The 23,371-nt window shown below is 39.0% G+C and overlaps 1 protein-coding gene and 1 pseudogene across 1 annotated transcript in view; both read left to right on the top strand.

Annotated features, from left to right (window-relative positions):
• Positions 1 to 11,749: 11,749 nt before the first annotated feature.
• Positions 11,750 to 23,371, top strand: part of TSLIG3B (tRNA splicing ligase complex subunit 3B) — a 35,350-nt gene continuing 23,728 nt past the window's right edge. Inside the window, exons 1-3 of the mRNA XM_028119572.2 lie at positions 11,750 to 11,850; positions 19,450 to 19,595; positions 20,639 to 20,773. Of these exons, the coding sequence (XP_027975373.1) occupies positions 11,780 to 11,850; positions 19,450 to 19,595; positions 20,639 to 20,773 (352 nt within the window). The 5' untranslated portion in view covers positions 11,750 to 11,779. The remainder of the gene's footprint in view (positions 11,851 to 19,449; positions 19,596 to 20,638; positions 20,774 to 23,371) is intronic.
• LOC114221455 (ATP synthase peripheral stalk subunit OSCP, mitochondrial pseudogene) lies at positions 16,442 to 17,086 on the top strand (annotated as a pseudogene).

A 23,371-nucleotide genomic window follows, 5' to 3' on the forward strand; every position in this document is an offset into this window, starting at 1 on the left:
CACCACTGCTATTCAACATAATATTGGAAGTCCTAGCCACAGCAATCAGACAACAAAAAGAAATCAAAGGCATCCAAATCGGCAAAGAGGAAGTCAAACTCTCACTCTTTGCAGATGATATGATACTTTATGTGGAAAACCCAAAAGACTCCACCCCAAAACTGCTAGAACTCATACAGAAATTCAGTCAAGTAGCAGGCTATAAAATCAATGCACAGAAATCAGTGGCATTCCTATACACCAACAAGAAGACAGAAGAGAGACAAATCAAGGAGTCGATCCCATTCACAACTGCACCCAAAACCATAAGATACCTAGGAATAAATTTAACCAAAGGGGCAAAGAATCTGTACTCAGAAAACTATAAAATACTCAGGAAAGAAATTGAAGAAGACACAAAGAAATGGAAAAACGTTCCATGCTCATGGATTGCGAGAACCAACATTGTGAAGATGTCAATGCTACCTAGAGCAATCTACACATTCAATGCAATCCCCATCAAAATACCATCCACTTTTTTCAAAGACATGGAACAAATAATCCTAAAATTTGTATGGAACCAGAAGAGACCCCGAATAGCCAGAGGAATATTGAAAAAGAAAAGCAAAGCTGGCGGCATCACAATTCTGGACTTCCAGCTCTATTACAAAGCTGTCATCATCAAGGCAGTATGGTACTGGCACAAAAACAGACACATAGATCAATGGAACAGAATCGAGAGCCCAGAAATGGACCCTCAACTCTATGGTCAACTTATCTTTGACAAAGCAGGAAAGAATGTCCAGTGGAAAAAAGACAGTCTCTTCAACAAATGGTGTTGGGAAAATTGGACAGCCACATGCAGAAGAATGAAACTGGACCATTTCCTTACACCACACACAAAAATAGACTCGAAATGGTTGAAAGACCTAAACGTGAGACAGGAGTCCATCAAAATCCTAAAGGAGAACACAGGTAGCAACCTCTTCGACCTCAGCTGCAGCAACTTCTTCCTAGAAACATCACCAAAGGCATGGGAAGCCAGGGCAAAAATGAACTATTGGGATTTCATCAAGATAAAAAGCTTTTGCACAGCAAAAGAAACAGTCCACAAAACCAAAAGACAACCGACAGAATGGGAGAAAATATTTGCAAATGACAGATCAGATAAAGGGCTAGTATCCAAAATCTATAAAGAATTTATCAAACTCCACACCCAAAGAACAAATAATCCAATCAAGAAATGGGCAGAAGACATCAACAGACATTTTTCCAGAGAAGACATCCAAATGGCCAACAGGCACATGAAAAAGTGCTCAACATCGCTCGGCATCAGGGAAATCCAAATCAAAACCTCAATGAGATACCACCTCACACCCGTCAGAATGGCTAAAATTAACAAGTCAGGGAACGACAGATGTTGGCGGGGATGTGGAGAAAGGGGAACCCTCCTACACTGTTGATGGGAATGCAAGCTGGTGCAACCGCTCTGGAAAACAGTATGGAGGTTCCTCAAACAGTTGAAATTAGAGCTACCATTCGATCCAGCAATTGCACTACTGGGTATTTACCCCAAAGATACAAATGTAGGGACCGAAGGGGTACGTGCACCTCAATGTTTATAGCAGCAATGTCCACAATAGCCAAACTGTGGAAAGAGCCAAGATGTCCATCGACAGATGAATGGATAAAGAAGAAGTGGTATATATACACAATGGAATATTATGCAGCCATCAAAAGGAATGAGATCTTGCCATTTGCAATGACGTGGATGGAAGTGGAGGGTGTTATGCTTAGTGAAATAAGTCAATCAGAGAAAGACATGTACCATATGACCTCACTGATATGAGGAATTCTTAATCTCAGGAACAAACTGAGTGTTACTGGAGTGGTCGGGGGTGGGAGGGATGGGGTGGCTGGGTGATAGACATTGGGGAGGGTATGTGCTACGGTGAGTGCTGTGAATTGTGCAAGACTGTTGAATCACAGATCTGTACTTCTGAAACAAATAACGCAACATATTTTAAGAAAAATGAAAAAGAAGAAGATAGCAGGAGAGGAAGAATGAAGGGGAGTAAGTCAGAGGGGGAGATGAACCATGAGAGATGATGGACTCTGAAAAACAAACTGAGGGTTCTAGAGGGGAGGAGGGTAGGGGGATGGGTTAGCCTGGTGATGGGTATTAAGGAGGGCACATTCTGCATGGAGCACTGGGTGTTATGAATAAACAATGAATCATGGAACAGTACACCAAAACAAATGATGTAATATATGGTGATTAACATAACAATAAAAAATTAAAAAAAAATTTGGGCTCCTCATGCCTGTGAACTTGGAGGCAAAAAATAGTTATGTTAGGGCAATCCTGAAAGGACCCCTCTTGCTTTTGAGAGCTTTTTCTGTATCTTCACTTAATAAACTTCTATCGCTTTACTCACTCTCCGTTGTCCACGAGATTCATTCTTTGACTAGAACCTAGCTCTCCCGCTTCATTTTGGTGCCAAAAGCCAGGATCCCTTCCACTGAAGGGTGAATAAAAGTGGACTCTTCTTTCCTGGGAGATGTCTCTCCCTTAGATGATCTCTTCTCATAAACAGCAAAACTGGACACCAGTTAAAGGTGAATAGCACAGCCGTGGGTCTTAAGTCTCAGGTGACAGGATTCTAGACAAAGGTTTGGTCAATCCCCCTTCCTCGAAAGAGGAAGTTCTGCTTTCTGTTCATTGGCTTTTCTTAAATGGCTTTCTCGCACCTCAGGGACTTTGCCTATAGTAGGGCCCGTCCAGTCTCCGATGGTCACTATGTCCGTTTAATCAGGAATTCATGTCAGGAAGAGTGTTGCTTATGTAGATACAAGGTTTTTTCATTTAAAGATGTCTTTCGTGAGACCTTAGGTCAGGAGAAGAATCTTTTCCTCATTTTTGCTGCCTGCAAAAACTTATGTATTTCTGTCAGGTACAGTTTAGATTTAATCAGGGCCAGGGATCAAAACCCAAGTTATTGGCAAGCAGGATTAGAGCTATCTCTTTATATGTAAAGTTGGGGGCGCCGATTATTTCCTGGGCATTTATTCCCCTTGGAATACGTTAGGCATTAAGGAGGGAATTACAAACCTCCAGCCACTTCCTTGATTGGTTGCATTAGTGGCTGGGACTGCAATGGGTCATATAATCAAGGCTTTCTTGTTCCAACAACAGAAATATGAAATTATGATGATGCTAAATTTCAAGGTCTGTACCCTTCAACAGGGCCATGCTTGCAAATGGACAGAAATGCTTGTATACAGACAGAAAAAGCACCCAGGGGTAAGGCGAGGGAACATAATTGAATCAAAGTTTAAGCTGGTAACCTCGCTAAACCTTTATGATTGGGCCAGATTTTGGAGGGGGAAGAGGGGAATCCAGGGAGAAAAGAAGGATCAGGTGATGGATGGATAAGAGTGGCTACTCCTGCCGGCCTGAGCCCTCCTCAACCCAAGATGTTAGGCCACTCTTTTACCTTGGGTAGGAAACCATGGGCCACCTTGATTCACAGGGGAGAGCTGATATGTAGGGACGCCTTGTCATTTATAATTGTTCTTATTCTCTTGCAAAATGAGTTTCATCTTCAAGGAGCTTCATAAAAAGGACTTTTAGGACAAATACAGGTATTCATTATCTTTAAGATCAAAACTAAAATGTGGTAAAAGCTTCCAAAACTAACTAAAGTTGCATTTTAAACAAGAATAGTAACGTGGGACTAAGTGAGTTGGGGAAAAAATGATTATAGTTTTTTGTAGCTCTTGGTTGAAACACTGGTTCTCTAACATTTGTTCTCCCAGATTAAGGAAACTTTCTCTTAAGATATCTATGACTTACAAAAGTATGATAAAGTATTCATTTGTAAACAAATTAAAGCATTTAACTTTTCTCTCTACCTGAACCCTCCAAAATTGGAAAGGTCTCAGTAAGTCTTCTTTTTTCCATGGCAATCATAGTCATTTGCATAAGTTCAGTAAGAATCTGTTCTCCTTGTAACAGGACACCATTGGAACCATTGGTTATTTTACCAAGGCTTTGACTGGAATGTCATATTTGAGAGAAACATGTATAGACTCAGATATGACCAAACAGCTTTCAGGAACTAAGGTTGACTTTATGAAACTTGGAGCCATAAAGCCCCTTGGCACTGTTGGCCTTATACCTTGCTTACAGAGTTCCCAGCAGCCTCACCAGGTGAGTAAAGAATGTCCCTTCCTGGCAATTGCAGGAACCTCAGGATACTTTGGGGACCTTGTGAAGAGGAATCTGCCCAAATCTACAAGTATTGCAGGCACGTCTGATGGCAAGTACTTGGCTTGGCTTCTGGCTCAGAGAGGCTACTAAAAGTTCGACCTAGAGATTCCTTATAAAAAGTTCCAGCAAAGCAGATTCTAAAAGATCTATATGATTAATCATTCTTGCTGAGCTTGTGTAAATAATTATGACGTTTGTTAAAACTGGACTTGTTTTTCAAACAAATTAGTCTTATTTGGCTATCTATGGAAATGAGGGTTATTATAGAAAAAATGTTTCAATAACACACCTTTGTGGATGCTAAATTTTAGTTCTGATTATCTTTGAATGTTGCTTGCCTAAGCTAGACCACTTGAGGTAAACTTCAGAGAAATTACCACAATAGCTCATGTACAGACAATCTCCTTGCTTGTCATTCTGTGGGGATAACGGGACCCCGGGGGGGCATATGATTACTTGAACAACTGGAAAATTGGGTAGATTCCCCAACAATTGTATAACTCAGCTATCACCTTGACCAATTCTATGTGGCTGGGATGACAAAATCTCTCTTAAAAGCCATAGGGTACCCCATGGAGATAATGGATGGCCCCACGTTCTTTATGATTAGATCAGATGACGCCTTGGGGATGCCCTTAACTCCTGAGACAAGTCTTCTCCCATTTGCCAGTAATTCCTTGTAATTAGGATATTGTTAAGGCTGGACCTCAAACATAAAGGGCTTCTTGATGGTTCTATCCCTCACAGGCTTTTATCCTAGAAGCCACCCCTACTAACAAACAATTGCGAACAAAGTCTTTAACCAAGCAAGCATAGAAGAGCCCTCCTGGCAAAAAGAGCCTCAGTGCTCACTATGGGACTTCCAGGACTTAAGTTAGAACTGCAATATAAAATAAGCAAAACAGTGTGCTTGCTCAGCAGGACTCTAAATGATACTTCCCAGGCACTAAATGCACTCAGCCAAGAATTACATAAATTCAGAGAAGGATGAGAACCATTATTGACTGTCTACTGTTGCTACACCATTTGGGTTGTGAAAAATTTCCTCACATGTGTTGTTTTAACATTACAGTTAACTCCTACAAAGCATCCCAATTAATAGGGGACACTTGTGATCAATTAAATAAGATCAAGATATCCACTGATCTGTTTGACAAAATTGGTAATTGAGGATCTTCTCTAAAGGATGTGATCATAATTTGGGGCCTAATCCTTTTTTGTTGTTGTCAAATGAAACTTTATTGAAATTTTCCTTTATAGTTCTTTGTTTTTTATTGTTAACATATAGTGTGTTTGTTTCAGGGGTACAGGTCTGTGATGCATCGGTCTTACAAAATACATAGTGCTCACCACAACACATACCTTCCCCAATGTCTATCACCGGGCCACCCCATTCCCCCAGCCCCCTCCCCTCCAGCGGCCCTCAGTTTGTTTCCTGAGATTAAGAGTGTCTCATGGTTTGTCTCCCTCTCTGGTTTCATCTTGTTTCATTTTTTCCTCTCTTCCCCTGCCTTGTTTCTTAAATTCCACATATCAGTGAGATCATATGATAATTGTCTTTCTCTGACTTATTTTGCTTAGCATAATACCCCTAGTTCCATCCACATCTAGATTTCATTTTTTGATGGCTGTGTAACATTCCATTGTGTATATATACCACATCTTCTTTATCTGTCGGTGGACATCTGGGCTCTTTCTGTAGTTTGCCTATTGTGGATGTTGCTGCTATAAACTTTGGGGTGCAGGTGCCCCTTCGAATCACTACATTTGTATCTTTGGGGTAAATACCCAGTAGTGCAATTGCTGGGTCATAGGGTAGCTCTATTTTCAACTTTTTGAGGAAACTCCATACTGTTTTCTAGAGTGGCTGCACCAGCTTGCCTTCCCACCAACGGTGTAAGAGGGTTCCCCTTTCATGTTCATCCTTTTGCATCTGCTGATGCATGTATGTTTGCTGCCCCTCATGACCCCATGGAGCCATACCACAAGCCCTTGGACTGACCCCTGGATAGATTCGAACTGCCACACAGCCCGCCGCCACATTTTAGCAGGAAGCAGCTGGAACGGTCATCGTCCCATTCCCTAAAGGCAGTTAGGGTTACTATTCCAGGGGGAGGAATGAGTAAGGGACAGGCGGGGCTAGGTAGGGAGAGATAGGTAGGGGGCTAAGCAATCAGGCTCACAGAAATCCCCAAAATGTGGAGGTGTGGGGAAACCAGAGATAGGGGACAAATCGGACCACCCTGCCCTAGGCCTGTGGGGTGGGTGTCTTTATGATAATCACCTGTGACCAACAAAGAAAAACCACCTCTATAAAGGAATTAAGTCGTTGAAGGTGTTATCAATAGAGATGTTAAAATGATTTAAGTTTCCTAGTTAGTTGGTTAGCTTTCTATAAAAGACCAACACTAAAGGCAACTCTGTCACAACCCTGTCGGGACCCCTCACTCCTGAGAGCTTTTTCTGTATCTTCCCTTAATAAACTTCTATCGCTTTACTCAAAAAAAAAAAAAAAAATAGTTACTTTACTGACAGGTATTTACCATGAGCATCTCATGTCGCTGCTCCACAGTGGAGGCAGGAATTTATCTGAAACACAGGATCTTTACTGGACCGTCTCTTGTTGCTCTTGTCCTTTTTATGACTGCAAATGTTAATTTCAGCAAACAGGGCTGTCAACCTAGATGAACTGAAATGCCACCAAGAGTGTGGGAAACATAGGTGTGGAGGAGGAAGATGATGGGCATCCATTATAGCTTGGACCAGCTGTCCCATCAAGGACTCTAGCTTGGTTTGCTAACCATTTTAAAGTCTTTTGGAGAGGTTACAGTGTCTACTACCTTGACAGTTATCTTGTATCTCTCCTGTCAGGAAAGAAGGGAGGGATTTAGCCCCGGGTATAAGAGGGTGCAAGCTGGCTCTGAGTGACAGGCTTTAGTTGATGCTGCATCCAGAACTCATGCGCATGCATTGGGTTCTGGCCAGAGTGGCCCCTAACAATAGCTTGTACTTTTAAGTGGTTGGGGAGACCGTTGCTGCCGCTTTCCTTGCTCCCCCAGACTTCAGGCCTCATTGTCATGGCTGTGCTTGTAGGTATATTCCAGAGTTATGCCCATGCCACATGCCTGGTATTTCCTGCCCTGGGCACTGCATGTAGGTGCTGAGGTGTACAAGTAACCTGGAAGTGTGAGGGAGTCATCCTCTACATGGAGCAAATTTGACAGATGGAGACAGGAGCTAGCTGTTAAAGTCTTCCTTCCTCACCCAGAGAGATGTCTGAGAAATATGTTCGCTTCATAAGACATCAGTGCAGATAGCAAACCAATTGTTGTTCCAAGCTGTTGTCAACTTGGTAATGCACTTCATATATTTGCTGTCCTTTCCCATCCCATTCCCTTCCTCCATCAGTCTTGCTTCCTAGGATTGAATTTACTGATAATATCTTAGCACCTAAGCTTTTTGCCTCAAGCTCTAAGAAACCCAGGCTAAGATCATTGATACCATTTATGAAGTGCTTACTGTATCCTGGACACTGTTTCAAGCACTTTACATTATTTTCTTATTATGGTAAAATATATATAATACGAAATTTGTCATTTTAACCATTTGTAGGTGTACAACATTATTTTTAAAGTAACTTCAAAGTTAAGGTTAAACAAACAAACAGACAAGTAAAGAATTCATACGTGTATGGCTCAATGAATTTCTGTTCAAGATACAGAATATTACCAACACAAGAGAAGCCCCTCCCTTGTACCTCTGCCAGTCATTATCCCTTTTCAAAGAAAATTGTTATTTTGATTTCTGTCATTTGTCTGCTTTCCATTCATGTAGTAGAAAGAACTCTTTTATGCCTATATTATGCTCAATGTTGTGTTTGTAAGACTCATTGATGTTAATGTGGCAACTGTTTACCCATTTCCACTGCATATAACATTTCATTGTATGATTATATCTTAATTTATTTCTCCATTCTATAAATAGACACTTGGATTGTTTCCAGTCTTTGGCTGCTATGAATAATGCTGTTCTGAACATTCATGTACATGGCTGTTGGTGCTGGGCCACAAGGACTGTGTAGATTTAGCTTTAACAAGTACTGTTTAGGGGCACCTGGGTGGCTCAGTCCTTTAAGCACCTGTCTTAGGCTCAGGTCATGATCCCAGGGTCCTGGGATCGAGCCCCACGTCGGGCTCCCTGCTCTGCGGAGAGCCTTCTTCTCCCTCTCCCTCTGCTGCTCCCCCTGCTTGTGCTCTTTATCTCTCTGTCAAATAAATAAATAAAATCTTTAAAACAAAACAAAACAAATACTGTTTAATTCACCGACCACCCCACCACCAAAGTTTACATCCCCATTGTATGAGGGTTCTAGTTTTTATATTCTTGCTGACACCAGATATCAGTTATTTGTGTGTATGTGTGTGTGTAATTCTAACCATTTTCTGTGTATTTAGAGATTGTACATAGAGATTTCTATGTATGTATGTTGACAGTATTGTTTTAATTTGCATTATTTACTGACAGTGAGGTTGAGCACTATTGCATATAGTTAGTATTTGAACAGTCCCTTTTGTGAAGTACCTTTTCAAGTCTTTGGACCACTTGTCCCCCTTTGAGTTGTCTGAGTTTTTCTTAAGTGATTTGAAGAATTTCTTTACATGATCTGAATATCAAACCCTGTCAGATGTCTGTATTGCAGATATTTTCCCTCACTTGTGTAGCTTATCTTCTCAATTTTGTAATGGGGTATTTTTACGAACTTAATTTTAATAAAGACCAAGTGGTCCATGTAATATAAAGTATCTTCATGTCCTGTAGCATTAGGTAAAAATTTCCTAAGACAGATGCAAAAGCTCTAATCAATAGGCTTAAGAAATCTTTGCCTATCACAAGTCCATGAAGATATTTTATGTTATTTTCTAGAAACTTTGTGTGATCTTTTAATTTATACTTACGGTCCATCTGGAATTAATTTTTGTGTGTAGCATGAGGTACAGGTCAAGATTTGGCTATCCCACGGGCCCGGCACCATGTATTGTAGAGATCTGAACTATGATAGTGACTTGAGTGATTTTCTTTTTCTTTCTTTCTTTCTTTTTTTTTTTTTTAAAGATTTATTTACTTGAGAGAGAGAGAGAGCATGAGAGAGCACAAGGTAGCACAAGGCCTTGGGGGGAGGGGCAGAGGGAAGGGAAGAGAAAGAGAATCTGATGCAGGCTCTATCTCATGACCCAGAGATCATGACCTGAGCAGAAATCAAGGGTTGGTTGCTTAACTGAGCCACCCAGTCGCCCCCAGATTTTCTTTTTAGTAATGTCCTTATGGTGTCTGTGTTAAGGTAATTTTGTCCTCATAAAAAACATTGCAAAATGTTCTTCTAGTCTCTGGAAAAGTTTTTAGAAGATGGCTCTTCTTTCTTTCTTAAATGTTTGGAGATATTCATCAGGAAAGCAATCCAGACTTGAAGTGTTCTTCATGGGTAAATTTTAATCAGTAACTTGATTTCTTTAATAGATATGAAATTATTCATATTTACATTTTTCCTTATATTATTTCTGTTAAATTGTCTCAAGGAATTTGTCCGTTTCATCTAAATTTTCAAATTTGTTGCATAAAGTTATTCCTAACATCCTCTTATTAACTGTCTAATGTCTCATGAACAGTAACAATGTCCCCTTTTTCATTTTGGATATTGATTATTTAGGTCATCACCTTTTGTTTTCTTGTTCAACTTGATTAAAGATTTGTTGATATTAGTTTTTGCAAAAAAAGATGCAAATTTGACTTAATTTTCTCTATTTTCTCCCATTTCAATGATGTCTGTTATTGATATCCCTTTATTATTTCTATTTGTTTTCTGGGATTTAATTTGCTTTGTTTTTCAGCTACTCTAGATTCACATTTAGATAATTAATTTTCTGTCTTTTTAAAATTTCCAATATTTACATTTAATGCTATCTCTTCTAAGAATGAGTCTAGAATCTCTTCTAGCATCTGCCCTTTTATCTTTCCCATGTATCTGTCATGCTTTTTTTCCTTGTATTTTTAATCTTTCCTTTTTTTGTGCCTCAGTTTTGTTGTTTTAAGGAAAAAATCGCAGAACACTCAAGATCAACATTGATAAAGAACAGTTACCTCATTTCTATTTGATGTTTGTAGAGACTTTTTTGCCAAGATTACTAAGAATAGTACTCTCTCCGACTGCAACTGTTTGAAGGAGGCAAAAACCATTCAGAGAGAACATACATTCTCTCTCTTTGGTTTAGGGATGAATTCAGATACATTAAACTGCAAATAATTTTATATTTAAGCCTGGGATATATGGTAGAGTAGTCATTATTGAAATGGATTCAAATTTATGGGTAAACATCCGTCAGAGTTTTATAATTTTATGGGTAAGCTTTTTATATGTAGCAATAATAGAGAGATGAGGACATTACTTTAGTGAGCTGGGGCAAGGGATGCTATATTCTGCAAGGGAGGGGACAGTACAACTCTACAACATCCCACTGGATATTCATGTAGGTGATACAACTGGTTTTTGTTTTGTTTTGTTTTAGAGAAGAGGGGGGAAGAGGGGCAGAGACAGGTAGAGAGAGAATCTTAAGCAGGCTTCACGCCTAGCACAGAGCCCTACATGGGTCTGGATCTCAGCACCCTGAGATCATGACCTGAGCCCAAATCTTCACCGACTGAGCCACCCAGGGGCCCAGTGATAAAACAATTATGATTTTACCCTATATCCTGACTCTCTTTTACATATGAACCCTAAAATATTTTTTGCACGGTTTAGATAGAGTCTGAATTCTCCATGAATAATAGTACACAGAAAGAATATTGTTTTGTTTGTTTGGAACTTTACGGAGAGTTAGTCACAATTTTGGAAAATCACACTAACTACCCTATTCTGCCTATGGTATTTTTGTTTCTTATACAACTCACCTGTGCTATGTCAGCAATACATCACATAGCCTGTATGTGTATGTGTGTTTAAGAGGATTCCGCAGATAGATGCAAATACCCCATCACTTTGTTGATCTACGATTCAGTGTAACAATATTGTCATACATTACTTTCCCTTTATTTCTTCTTTTAAGTAGGAGCATTGCCATGCATACTGATTTAAAAATATGTCTAATATATAGTATTATGTACCAATTTTAGTCCAAGACAATGATTTCATTTCAGGACTTTTGTTATGAAAAGAGAGGTCCGGAGCCTGATAGGTTGAGAACAACTTGGGTAGAATCACGGTGTTTGCTCAGATTGATTTCAACACACAGAAAAGACCCAGCACAAAGAAACCTTTTTTATTACTATAATTTACTGTTACCTTAAAAACTTCTCTTTGTTACCTAAAGCGGTTTTCGTCACTGCGAGGCGATTGCCTCGGGCCGGAACGTTCACGCCCCGGGGCAGAGGCGCTCCTAGACAGTCCTGGCTGAGACTCCGCCCGGAACCTTGGCGCCGTGACGCAGGTTTCCGGCGGGCTTCTTAGAGCGCTGAACAGCTTTGGGCCGAAGGACCATGAGAGGGCCGGAGTCGGGTCCCGAGCCTACGATGGAGGGGGACGTGCTGGACACCCTGGAGGCACTGGGGTGAGTATTCCCGGGGACGCCCTTCCCCTGAAAACGTAAGCTGTCCCTCCGTTTGGCTGCTGCGGTCTCTTCCCCGTAGGCCTCCGCTGGGCTCCGGCATCTCAGTGGAGGCCTCCTTGGCCACCGCGCTCCCGCCGGCGCCGACGGAGTTAAGAGGGAGGCGGGAGAGAAATCCGTTTGGGGGGTGGAGCAGGGCCGGAGAGCTGGGGCGCGTGGCCCCCTTTTCCAAACTCCTGGTCTCGAAACTCCATAGCCAGGAGCTGGGGCGTTGGCGCGGAGCAGCGGGGCTAGCACCAGCCCTTCCGAGGAGCATGTCCCTGCCCCGCGGGTGCTAATTTGTGTTGACGTAGTTGTCGCGCCCGGGGCTGGGGGGTGCTGGAACCCCGACTGCGGCTGGGGACTGTTGTCTCCTGCCATGTATAACCTGTGGCTTAATTAGGGCTCGGGAGCGAATCACCTGCTTCCTTGACCGGAGAAAGTGTCCCAGTTAAGTGTGGGTCCATTCATTCGACCGTTTCATCCGTTCGTTAGCCACATAGTGTCGTGAGGTTAGTATGCATTAATTAATGCATATTTAAGTGCTAGGCAGAGGAAGAAGACAGTTTTCAGATTACTAGTAGCTCACGTAGTTGTTGGGGGCTACAGAGTCTACCGGAGTTTACAATTCAGAATGCCAAGTGCTGTGAGAACTCCTGGAATGATGTTAATACTTCGAAGCACGGCCATCAATTTATGCACAGTAGTCTCCCTCAGCCTCAGCCTGTTTTTACTCACAGCTGTTGACATCCCAAACTATCTTGTCCTGTGTATTTATTTAGCCTCTCTGACACCCACCCTCCCCCCAGCTCCAGGAAATCAGGTGCCTTACCTGTCTTGTTCCCAGCAACTTTCTACACTGGGGTCTGGCAGAATAAATAGCGGTTGAATGAATGGGTAAATGAAGAGAAGTTCAAAGAAGAGAGTGCATAGAGATAGACATAGGGACAGATAGTTTAGGATCAAAAAGATTGGAGCCATCTGCACAATTGTTTGCCTTGCCACAGGCTGGAGTTTCTTGAATGGGATAGGCTGTGCCTTTGCACTTTGCAGTCTTATACGGAAGCTTGAAACCCCTACCCCACTTTATTTTTTTCTAAAACTGCACTTGGCTCTTCTATCAGTTGCTTCTTTGGACCCCAGTAATACCTACTTTGCAATATAACAAAGCCTTGCCCTTAGTGGATAGATCCAGGGTATATGTTTGTCAAATGAAAGAACTGAGCCAGTGATTATTTAAGGGGCATTTTTATTCTGTGAAATCTCTTGGAAATTTTCACCTAACTTGGTTAAGGAGGTAAGCAAAACACGTTAAAATACTAGAAGTGTGTAGACCCCAAATAGCTTGAGATCCCAGGTCCTTCAGATAAAAATAGTATGATTCTGTAAATAGTCCATGAAAAAGAGAAAGTCAGTGCTTTTTCCTCTTCCTTCATTCCTTGAATTTGTTTCCTTTTTTTTTTTTAAAGATTTTATTTATTTCAGAGAGAGAGAGAATGAGAGATAGAAAGCACGAGAGGGAAGAGGGTCAGGGGGAGAAGCAGACTCCCTGCTGAGCAGGAAGCCTGATGTGGGACTCGATCCCCGGACTCCAGGATCATGACCTGAGCCAAAGGCAGTCGCTTAACCAACTGAGCCACCCAGGCGCCCTCTTTTTTTTTTTTTTTTAAGATTTATTTATTTATTTTAGAGGGGCTGGGTGGAGAAGCAGAGGGAGAGGAAGAGAGAAACTTAAGCCTACAATACCCTGAGCACAGACCCTCATGAGGGGCTCAATCTCATGACCTTGAGATTAGGACCTGAGCCAAAACCAAGAGATGCTTAACCAACTGTGCCACCTAGGTGCCTCGAATTTGTTTCTTTTACAGGCATTTTGAAAAATGAACTTTGCTATAATCTTGACTTTTACCAAGGAAAATTAGTTTCAGATTATTCAATATAGAAAGTAAAACAGTTTATATACTTTAGAATTGATTTTTCCTGGAATAACTGAGGACAAAATTTTGAAGTTTGGTTTTTCTTACAATAATAATGAAATGTGGAAATTAGTATTTACTTAAAATATGTGTTGTAATTTAACACTGTTCTAAAATATCCATTTAGTTTGTGAATAATGCATTTTCTGTTGTGACTGAAACATTTAGGATATTAGTGAAAGTACTTTGGTCTGTAAGGTAAAATTGGAAATTAAAGGGAGGAATTAAAAGGGAAAATCTATGTGAAAGAAGAGTTCGGTGATATACATGAAAACTGGGTGGGCATAACTTTGTTTCCTTGTCTGAAAGAAGGAGGCTGGAGCACATGATTTCAGAAGTCTTTTTTTTAGTTCTGACCATCTATGATTTTGTAGAGTGGATCTCAGCCCTGGTTGTGCATCAGAATCATGTATGGAGCTTGTGAAATAAAATGTTCCAGTCTGTTCTGTACCATATTGACTGATCATGGTCTTCAGGGGTGCAGTATGGCATGCATATTTTTAAAAAGCTTCACAGCCTAGTTGAGAATCAGCATTATGGAAGGAAGTTTTTTTCAGTTATTTATTGAGCACAACTGTATGTTGAAAACTGTCCAGAGAAGTCATTTGTGAGCAAAATAGAATTGATCCCTGTCCCTGTGGAGTTTACAGTCCAGTGGAGAAACAGACTTGATCACACAAACATGATAAACCGTAATAAGCTCTTTAAAGGAAAAGAGCAGGGTGACATGACATGACAGGAGGACCTATGTAAAGACAGGACAGGACAGGTGGATAGGAGTAAACTAGGTGAGGTTCACAGGAAAGGAGGACAGGGGTCCTTAAAGTGAGAACAAAATATGAAAGCTCTTGAAGTGGAAAGGAACTTGCTGTATTAGAATAACTGGAAGGAGGCCCATGCGCCTGGAGAGCAGAGAGCAATGGCCAAGATAGTGGAAGATTTGATTGAAGGGGAGACCCAAGGCATGCAGCGCAAGTAGGGGAAAGATGTTTACTGTTACTGTTTGTTCTTTGTCATAACAGCAATGGGGCATGATTGAAGGACTTTAAATAAAAAAGGGAGAGATCAGATGTCTACTTTGAGAAGTTACTTCAGTAAGGTGGAGATGGCTTGGAGAATTTACTAGTCAGGGCAAGGAGTGATGGCTGCTCAGTGGAAGTGGGTATGGAATAAAGTGCACACTGTAGAACTTAGTGATTGGATATTAGAGCTGACAGGGATGACGATATCAAGGATTCCTTTCTTCAGTAAGTATTTATTGAGCACCAGAATGAAATGAAACACCTTGGAATCTAAATTGGAAAGGGAAGAAAATGAAGACCGCAAGGAGGTAGGAAATACAGAGAATATGGAGTGGCCAGTGGAATGGAGGTAGAGATGAGATCCAAGGATGGTTGAAAGTGAGTGGTCAAAAGAGCAAGCTGAAAGGATAGGTAGTAGGTTGTGTCAGGGAGTAACGTGTTTGATTTAGTGATTTCGGAGGTGGAGTAGTTCTGGTGATGGCAAGGTCTAAGGGGTGCCTCACTGACATGTCATGGCAAAGGTCTGAAAAGAGAAATTTCAGGAATTGAGAGCTCAGGGTATTGCATAGGGTATGCATACAGGAAAATAGCAGAAATAGGAATGGAGAGGAAAACTGAGCACAGGGCATTTTGGGGAGTGTCCAAGCAATTAATAGGTGAAAACCACAAGAGGGAGAGTGGCAAATCTGACTGGCCTGAGCCTAAAGAGAGAAGGAGGTGTTTATAAGATGGTGGGAGACCAGTGATATGGATGCTGTTTTGGGAAGCAAGGAGGGCAAGTCCTTGAAGAACTTCAGAGAGTAAAATCACCAAAGCTAGAGGTGGTAGGGATAATCTTTCTGATTATCAATCTAGGACAGTTGTTGTTTATAGGTGAAACATAAGTTTGGGTCAGGAAGTGGAGAGCTGGATCAGAGGCAAGCCAGTAGGGTATATAAATGACGGGGGGAAGGAAAGGGTCTCATATTTTATGTGTTGGCTGATGGAAACGGAAAAGAGAAAGTAAATTAGGCACCAGCTGTGTCTTTGTGGGGGTTTGCCAATGGCCGTAGTGGATTGAAGATTTGGATCACCCAGAGCTTGAAGCAGTGTCAGACTAGCAACTATGGTTCCCATATAGGTGGCCCTGGGGGAGTCGGCTTAGGGGAGGTGTCCCCAGTGTTTGGAATAAGAGTAGCACTTTCCTAATTAAATAAAAATACCTAGAATGAACTAAGAACATTATAATAATCCCTATCTTACAGGATATTGTGGCAATTAAGTGAGGTAATATACATAAAGCACACAGCACTGGCCTAGTGTAAGAGTAGTTTTTGGTGTTAGTTGCCATTTTAATTATCATTGTTATTGGATGTTCAATGCATTTTTTCTTCTTTTTATTTTTACCTGATTTGGTGAGCTGAGGCATTAAGATTTGTGGGTTTTTTCCCCCCTTCTAAATTCAGTATTTTTGGTGATTTGAAAAATTTTATTGAATTTTATAATTGGCATTTCAGTTAAAAATAACTTATCACCCCTCTAACTCGGGTTTGACCTGCAGCCATCCCAGATGGAGAAGATGGCCGTCCCAGCAGTGTCTGGGCTGTCCCGGCAGGTGCGATGCTTTAGTATGACTGTGGTCAGGCCGTTTTCCAAGCTCATGTGGCCACCTGTTCAGGTATATGGTATTGAAGGTCGCTATGCCACTCCCCTTTATTCTGCTGCATCTAAACAGAATAAACTGGAACAAGTAGAGAAAGAATTGTTGAGAGTAGTACAAATCTTGAAGGAACCCAAAATGGCTGCTTCCATTATGATTCCCTATATAGAGTGTTCTGTGAAAGTAAAAAGCCTAAATGACATGAGCGCAAAAGAGAGGTTCTCTCCTCTCACATCCAACCTGATCAGTTTGCTTGCTGAGAAGGGTCACTTGGACAGTACCCCTGGAGTCATTTCTGCCTTGTCGACCATGATGAGCATCCACCGTGGAGAAGTACCGTGCCCAGTGACCACTGGATCCCCTTTAGATGAAGCCACTCTTACTGAATTAAAGACGGTCCTGAAGAGCTTCCTAAGTAAAGGCCAAGTCTTGAAATTGGAAGTTAAGACTGATCCGTCAATCATGGATGGAATGATTGTCCGTATTGGAGAGAGAGATGCTGGGATATGTCTGCGAAAACCAAGATTCAGAAGCTGAGCAGGGCCATGCAGGAGGTTTTCTGAAAGTGTTGATTTTCTGCCAGTGAAAATTACTAAACTTGGAGCAACAATAAAATGCTTTCTGAACAGAAAAAAAATAACATATCACCAATGATATGAACGAATTAATTTTATTCAAGAGTTTGATTATTTCTTTATTGTAGAGATGAAAGCAAGTAGGGGAAAGATGTTTACTGTTAAATCTCAATAGGAGGCACTGTAAGATATGGAGGCAAGGTAACATATAGAAGAACCAATCTTGTCTGTAGGAGCAGAGACAGTGGTAATAATCCCAGCTCTCCCTTTGCCTGGCTGTGTCAACTGGCCAGGTTATTTGCTTAACTTTCCTCGTTAGGATAGACAGAAGTTTGAGTTCATATGGAGTGTGTGAGTTCAACTCTGGATTTAAATCCTAGTGTCATCACCTAGTTATTATCTTCTGATCCTACAGAATTAAGATCATGCCGACTTCAAAGCATTGCCCTGAAGACTAAATGAGTTATAAATAAATACAATTATCGGTCTCTACGTCTGTATCTGTATCTGTGCATGTCTGTTACTGTGCCTAGCCTACCGCTTAAGGCAGGTATCTTAACCTCATTCAGCCTTAACTTCTTACCTGCAAAATGGGGATTTGAAAATACTCACCCTTCATGAGCTATGACCAGAGAATTCAGAGAAAAAGAAATGCAAGTGGCCTTTAAACATATGAAAAGATGTACAGCCTTGCTCTTAAGAGAAATGTAAATTAAAACTATACTGAGATACCAGATGGTCAAAAATCTAAAGGTTTGACAACTTTGGTGAGTTATGAGGGAATGGGTACTCTTACGCCTTGACGGTACAACCGCTGTAGAGGAATATTTAATAGTATCTAGCAAAGTTACATACCATTTACCCTTGGACCCGAGTCTCACCTCTAGAAATCTGTCCCAGGTATAAACTGGCAAAAAGTTGCCAAATTTTTTTATAAGAGCAAAACACTGCAAATAACCCAAATATCCTTCACTAGGGGCATAGTACTCCAGACAGTGGAGAACTGTAACCTAAAAAATAATTGAGTAGTGTCTCTGCTGCTCTCCAGTACAGTTGACCCTTAAACAACATGCGTTTGAACCATGTGGGTCCATTTGTACGTGGACTTTTTTCAGTAAACATGTACAGTATTGTAAAACTCTTTACGATTTTCTTTAGTTACCGTAAAAATACAGTATATAATACATATACAAAGTAGTGTTAATTGGCTGTTTATATAATCAGTAAAGCTTCCAGTCAGCAGTAGGCTATCAGTAGGTAAGTTTTTCAGGAGTCGAAAGTTATATGCAGATTGGCGACTACATGGGGATTGACACCCCTAACCCCTGGGTTGTTCAAGGGTCTGCTTTATATGTAAATGTATATGTGCATGTGTGTGTATATTGTTTAAAGCAAGGAAAAGAACAGTGTATTGTAGACTACCTTTACCTAAAAAAGAAGTATATATATGTTTATATTTAAAAACATGGAATGACAACCCCAAACTAATAAACATGTTACCTCTGGGGGCAGGGGGAACAGAGTAGAGGGAACAAGATTAAGATTGCAAACTAAATTTGTTTGAATGTACCTTGTTTTGTAAATTCTACTTTGAAACAATGTAAATGTTTTACATAATTATAAAGCAAAATTAAATAAAATGAAGTCAAAGAGACAAATTGCTAAAAGTTGAAAGCAAAATGAAATGTTTATCAGTATATTGAGTAGGTAGTTTCATCACATGGAAAGGAATTTTTTTTTTAAGATTTATTTATTTATTTATATGAGAGAGAGTGAGAGAGCACAAGCAGGGGGAGTAGCAGGCAGAGGGAGAAGCAGACTCCCTGCTGAGAAAGGAGCCTGATGTGGGACTTGATCCCAGGACCCTGGGATCATGACCTTAGCCAAAGGCAGACGCTTAACTGACTGAGCCACCCAGGCGTCCCGCAGCTTTAATTTTTTAATTTAAAATTTGCATCTATTCTTTTTTTGCTAAAATTCTTTATTTTTGTTGCTAGTATGTGGTTATTAGACTCTGCTCTTTTTGACTTTGTGGTAGTTGTAATACTTATCTTAAAATTGGTTGATAGTTTTACTAAGAAATGATAAAGGAAAAAAGCCAAATGTTAATTAAATAGGGCAGAAATTGGCAAACTATGTCTATAAACAGACCCAATAATAAAAATTATGGGCTTTGCTGACCATATTATCAACTCTGCAATTGCAGTGTGGAAGCAGCCAGAGACAGTCTGTGAATGGATATATTTATTGGCTATGTTCCACTAAAACTTTATTTACAAAAATAGGCAGCAGGCCTTGATATAGAGTACTATCATTTTTTTTTTTTAAACCTTTTATGTCTTCCTTTCTAGGTATAAGGGACCACTGTTAGAAGAGCAAGCCCTTACCAAGGCAGCAGAGGGTGGACTGTCTTCACCTGAATTTTCAGAGCTCTGTGTTTGGTTAGGCTCTCAGATAAAATCATTGTGCGACTTGGAAGAAAGTATCACTTCAGCTGGTATTTTATTTTATTGTGTTTTATTTACTTTTGTGTAATAGTAAAGTGAAGTGATAGGTTATGATTTATAGCTTTGCCTACATTGTATCTACAAAGCAAAATAATGTTATGAAGAACTATAGTATGTGATATTAAATATCTTTGGATTAAATTTTATATTCAAAATTGATTCTTAAATTTATATGAGTCTAAACAATAACTGTATAGTCTTTAGTATTCTTTAGAAAAAGTAGAGTCTGAATTTGATTATTTAAACAGTTTAATTTTTGAATACTGCTTATTTTAAATTAAGGTTTTGTTTTTGTTTTTTTTAAAGTAATTTAAGTTGTATTAGCAAGCCTGTAACTTAGGACATGGATTCACATAGGAATACCATAAAAAAAAACTGTGCTACCTCAGAAATGTTTATTTAATTCATTCCTGTCTTGGTAACTGGAGTCCTTGTGGACCTTCAGTTGGTAGAATTTCAAATAGAGAACCAAAATGAAAACTTTTTTTGTAATTGAGCATTTGATAGGATATAGAATTCACTTGAAGCAAAGTAAAATTAGCTGAATTTAAAACATGTGGCACAAATTCCTACATAATTAGATTATGAAAGAAAGATAAGCAGTGAAGCCTAATTAGATGATTGCATTATCTGAATCTATAGAAATACAATAGAAATAGATCATTTGTTCTGAAACCAATTAATAATTATAGCCACAGTAATGTTTTTAATATTTCAGTTACCAACATAAAATATTTCCAGTTTATCTGCTTTTGTGGAAAGTCCATTGGAAAATACTCATCAGGGATTGAAATATAAAAATACTTATCCCATGATTAGATACTTAAGTTCTTAAATTTAAGTGTTACTTTATTTCTGTAGAAGTTGTTTGATTACCTTTACCTAAGCGTTGGGGTCACGCATGTAAGGATTTAAGGCAAATTGAAAATTTATAATTGAATGTAAAATTGAAATCAACTAGAGGTAGATTTTATAGTTTTCAGATTATATGGTAAATATTCAGTAAGTGTTTTATCATTTTTCTTCTTTAAAGGGAGAGATGATCTAGAAAGCTTCCAGCTTGAGATAAGTGGGTTTTTAAAAGAAATGGCATGTCCATATTCTGTACTCGTATCAGGAGATATTAAAGACCGTTTAAAAAAGAAGGATGACTGTTTGAAGCTTCTATGTAAGTTATCTTTCTTTGAACATTTAAACACATGTGTTTGATGTGGTTTTTGTTATTTTCAAGATTTATGAAATTTCATTAGTGAAGCTTTAGAAATTTTGTATGTTAAAAAGTTTTTAACATTTGACTTAAAATCTGAAGCTGACTTAGAGATACTTATATAAATGTAGTATAAATTCTAAAGTGCTAAGATTTTGAATACTTAGATTTATTTGGCCAATATAGAATGCCCTGTGTTTGTCATTTATAAATTACTTTAGTTATTTTTCCTTCACATAATTCATTTCAGCATTCATGACTAAATGACTAAAGTTGGTCATTTAGAGTCCTATTTATTCTTAAAACTCTCTGAAACTAGGCAGCTAAGTATTACATCTTGTTCTTAGTGATTAGGCATTGGATGACAGTTGGTTCAAAAATATTTACTGATCACCGATTATTGTACTAGAAACTGTTCTAGGCGCTAGGGTTATATCAGTTTTTAAAAAAAATTGTATTCTCTGGACATTTGAATTCTAGTGAGTGTGGCCTGTTTCTGTCAGGGGTGAGTTTGGAGTATTGATTACCCTACATCCAAACAATTACCATAAATAATATATCTATTTGTATTGGGGTCCTTTGAATTTTTTTTAAACTCAGTTAAATTTCATGCTGTTTTGAAAGTTCTACAGACAATGGGCATTTGAAAGAATTTTTCTAGCAACCTTATTGAAGATTTCTATTATTTTAGGTCATACCATTTATAAAGAGATCCATGATCCATAAAGATATTCCACATAGGCTCTAGTATTAGTAACGTTTGTTTCATTGGTGCAGAAATCATAAATGTTGAGTGGTACTGATAGTAGTGTTGACATTTGAATTGCCTTGTGTGTGTTGGGAGGGATAAAAATTATGTGTCTCCCTCCCCCATTTCTTACACTGTTTCCCCATCTTCCGTTTAGTATGAGTCACTGATTTAATGAACCATTCTTAATAATGGTAGGTCACAGTAACCCTTAGATATATTGAGACAGAAAGGAAGCTAAGAAGCAATGGCCTAGAGGAACTTGCATGCTCTATCAGTCAGTGAGAACTGTGTACTCCACTGTGTTTCCCTTTTTGCATTATCTGCTAAAAATCTGAGCAATAATAGCAATATAGGTTTATGGTACAAGTAAAAGTAAAGAGGAGTTGTAAGAGAAGGTAGGGCAAAACGGAATTAGTGTTAAATGGGTACAGTATTTGTTGGGGAAGATAAAAATGTTCTAAAGTTGGATGGTGGTGATGGTTGTACAATAGTGCAAATGTATTTAATGCCACTGTGTGCTTACAAATAGAATTGTAAATTTTATATGTTAAAAAATTATATACTCATCATAGAAATCTTTACAAAGTTGAAAGAATTGTAAAGAAAAAAATCACTGATAATCTCACTCCCCAGAGAGAATCATTAATAACTTCTTGGTGTATTTTCTTTTCCATCTTTTTCCTTTATACACATACATTTAAATAAGATTGGAGTCTATCATAGATACAATTCCTTCTCTTTCTTCTTTTCATTTAATGCGTTGTGAGCATTTTCCCATCACTTGAAATTTTTTTGAAAAAATAATTTAAATTGGCTACATAACATTCTATGCTATGGACATAACATTTTTATATAATGGGTATTTAGATTCTTTTCTATTTTTAATTTCAAATTTTTGATTACTTAGACTAAGATTGTAAATATTCGGTCTATATTGCCATATTTTGCTTTAGATATATTATACCAGTTCACAGTCTTACCACCATCTCTTCCATCTTTATCTTGAGTTTGGCTGTCTTTAAAACATACTGATATAATAAGCCTCTTCATATTTTCTTGGATGTGTTTGTGACATGTATAAGGGCCAAAGTCCTTACTACGTGAAGAGCTTTTATAAATCAAGAAGAAAAAAATAAAAACTCACTGGAAAAGTGTGTAAATTACAAAAGAAATGAACTGGCACTCAACAGAAAAATTTTTAAAAAAATTGCTTCTAAACATGAAAACATGCACAGTATTCCTCAGATTTAAAGAGTTATAAAAAAATAAAATGACAGGATACCATTTTTCATTTAACAGGTGAGTAAATACCAAAAAAAAAAAAGAGAGAGAAAAGAGGTCATTGTATTGGGGGGGAATAAGCATTCTCATATATGATAGGCATGAAGATATGGGAGAATAACCGTACAGCCTTTTAGAAGGGCAAATTCTTAGTATCACAGTTAAAATTCCCCTACCTTTTGACTTGGAAATTCCAGGACTAGGAGTACATACCTGTTTCCCTAAGTGTATAAAGGTATGTAAAAAGGATGTTTATTATGGCATTATTCATAGTAGTTAAATAGAAATGGTATATCCTTGCAGTGATACCATTATACAGCCATTTGAATGAAAATAGATGTGCTGATATGGAATGATTTCTGATGTATTGGTAAATTAAAAAATATACAGAACATCTGCAGTATGCTCTTGTTTGTATAAAAGAAAAGTGTGTAGATGGTGGATATGCATTTTCAGTATATATATGCATATGCCTAAAAAGATACCCAAGAAATTAATATTGATTGCCTCTGGTGAGGGGGATAAGA

Source organism: Eumetopias jubatus, unplaced genomic scaffold, assembly GCF_037043125.1.
Source record: "Eumetopias jubatus isolate StellerSeaLion01/CBP00866 unplaced genomic scaffold, mEumJub1_p1.0 scaffold_7, whole genome shotgun sequence".
In the NCBI taxonomy this organism is placed as follows: domain Eukaryota; kingdom Metazoa; phylum Chordata; class Mammalia; order Carnivora; family Otariidae; genus Eumetopias; species Eumetopias jubatus.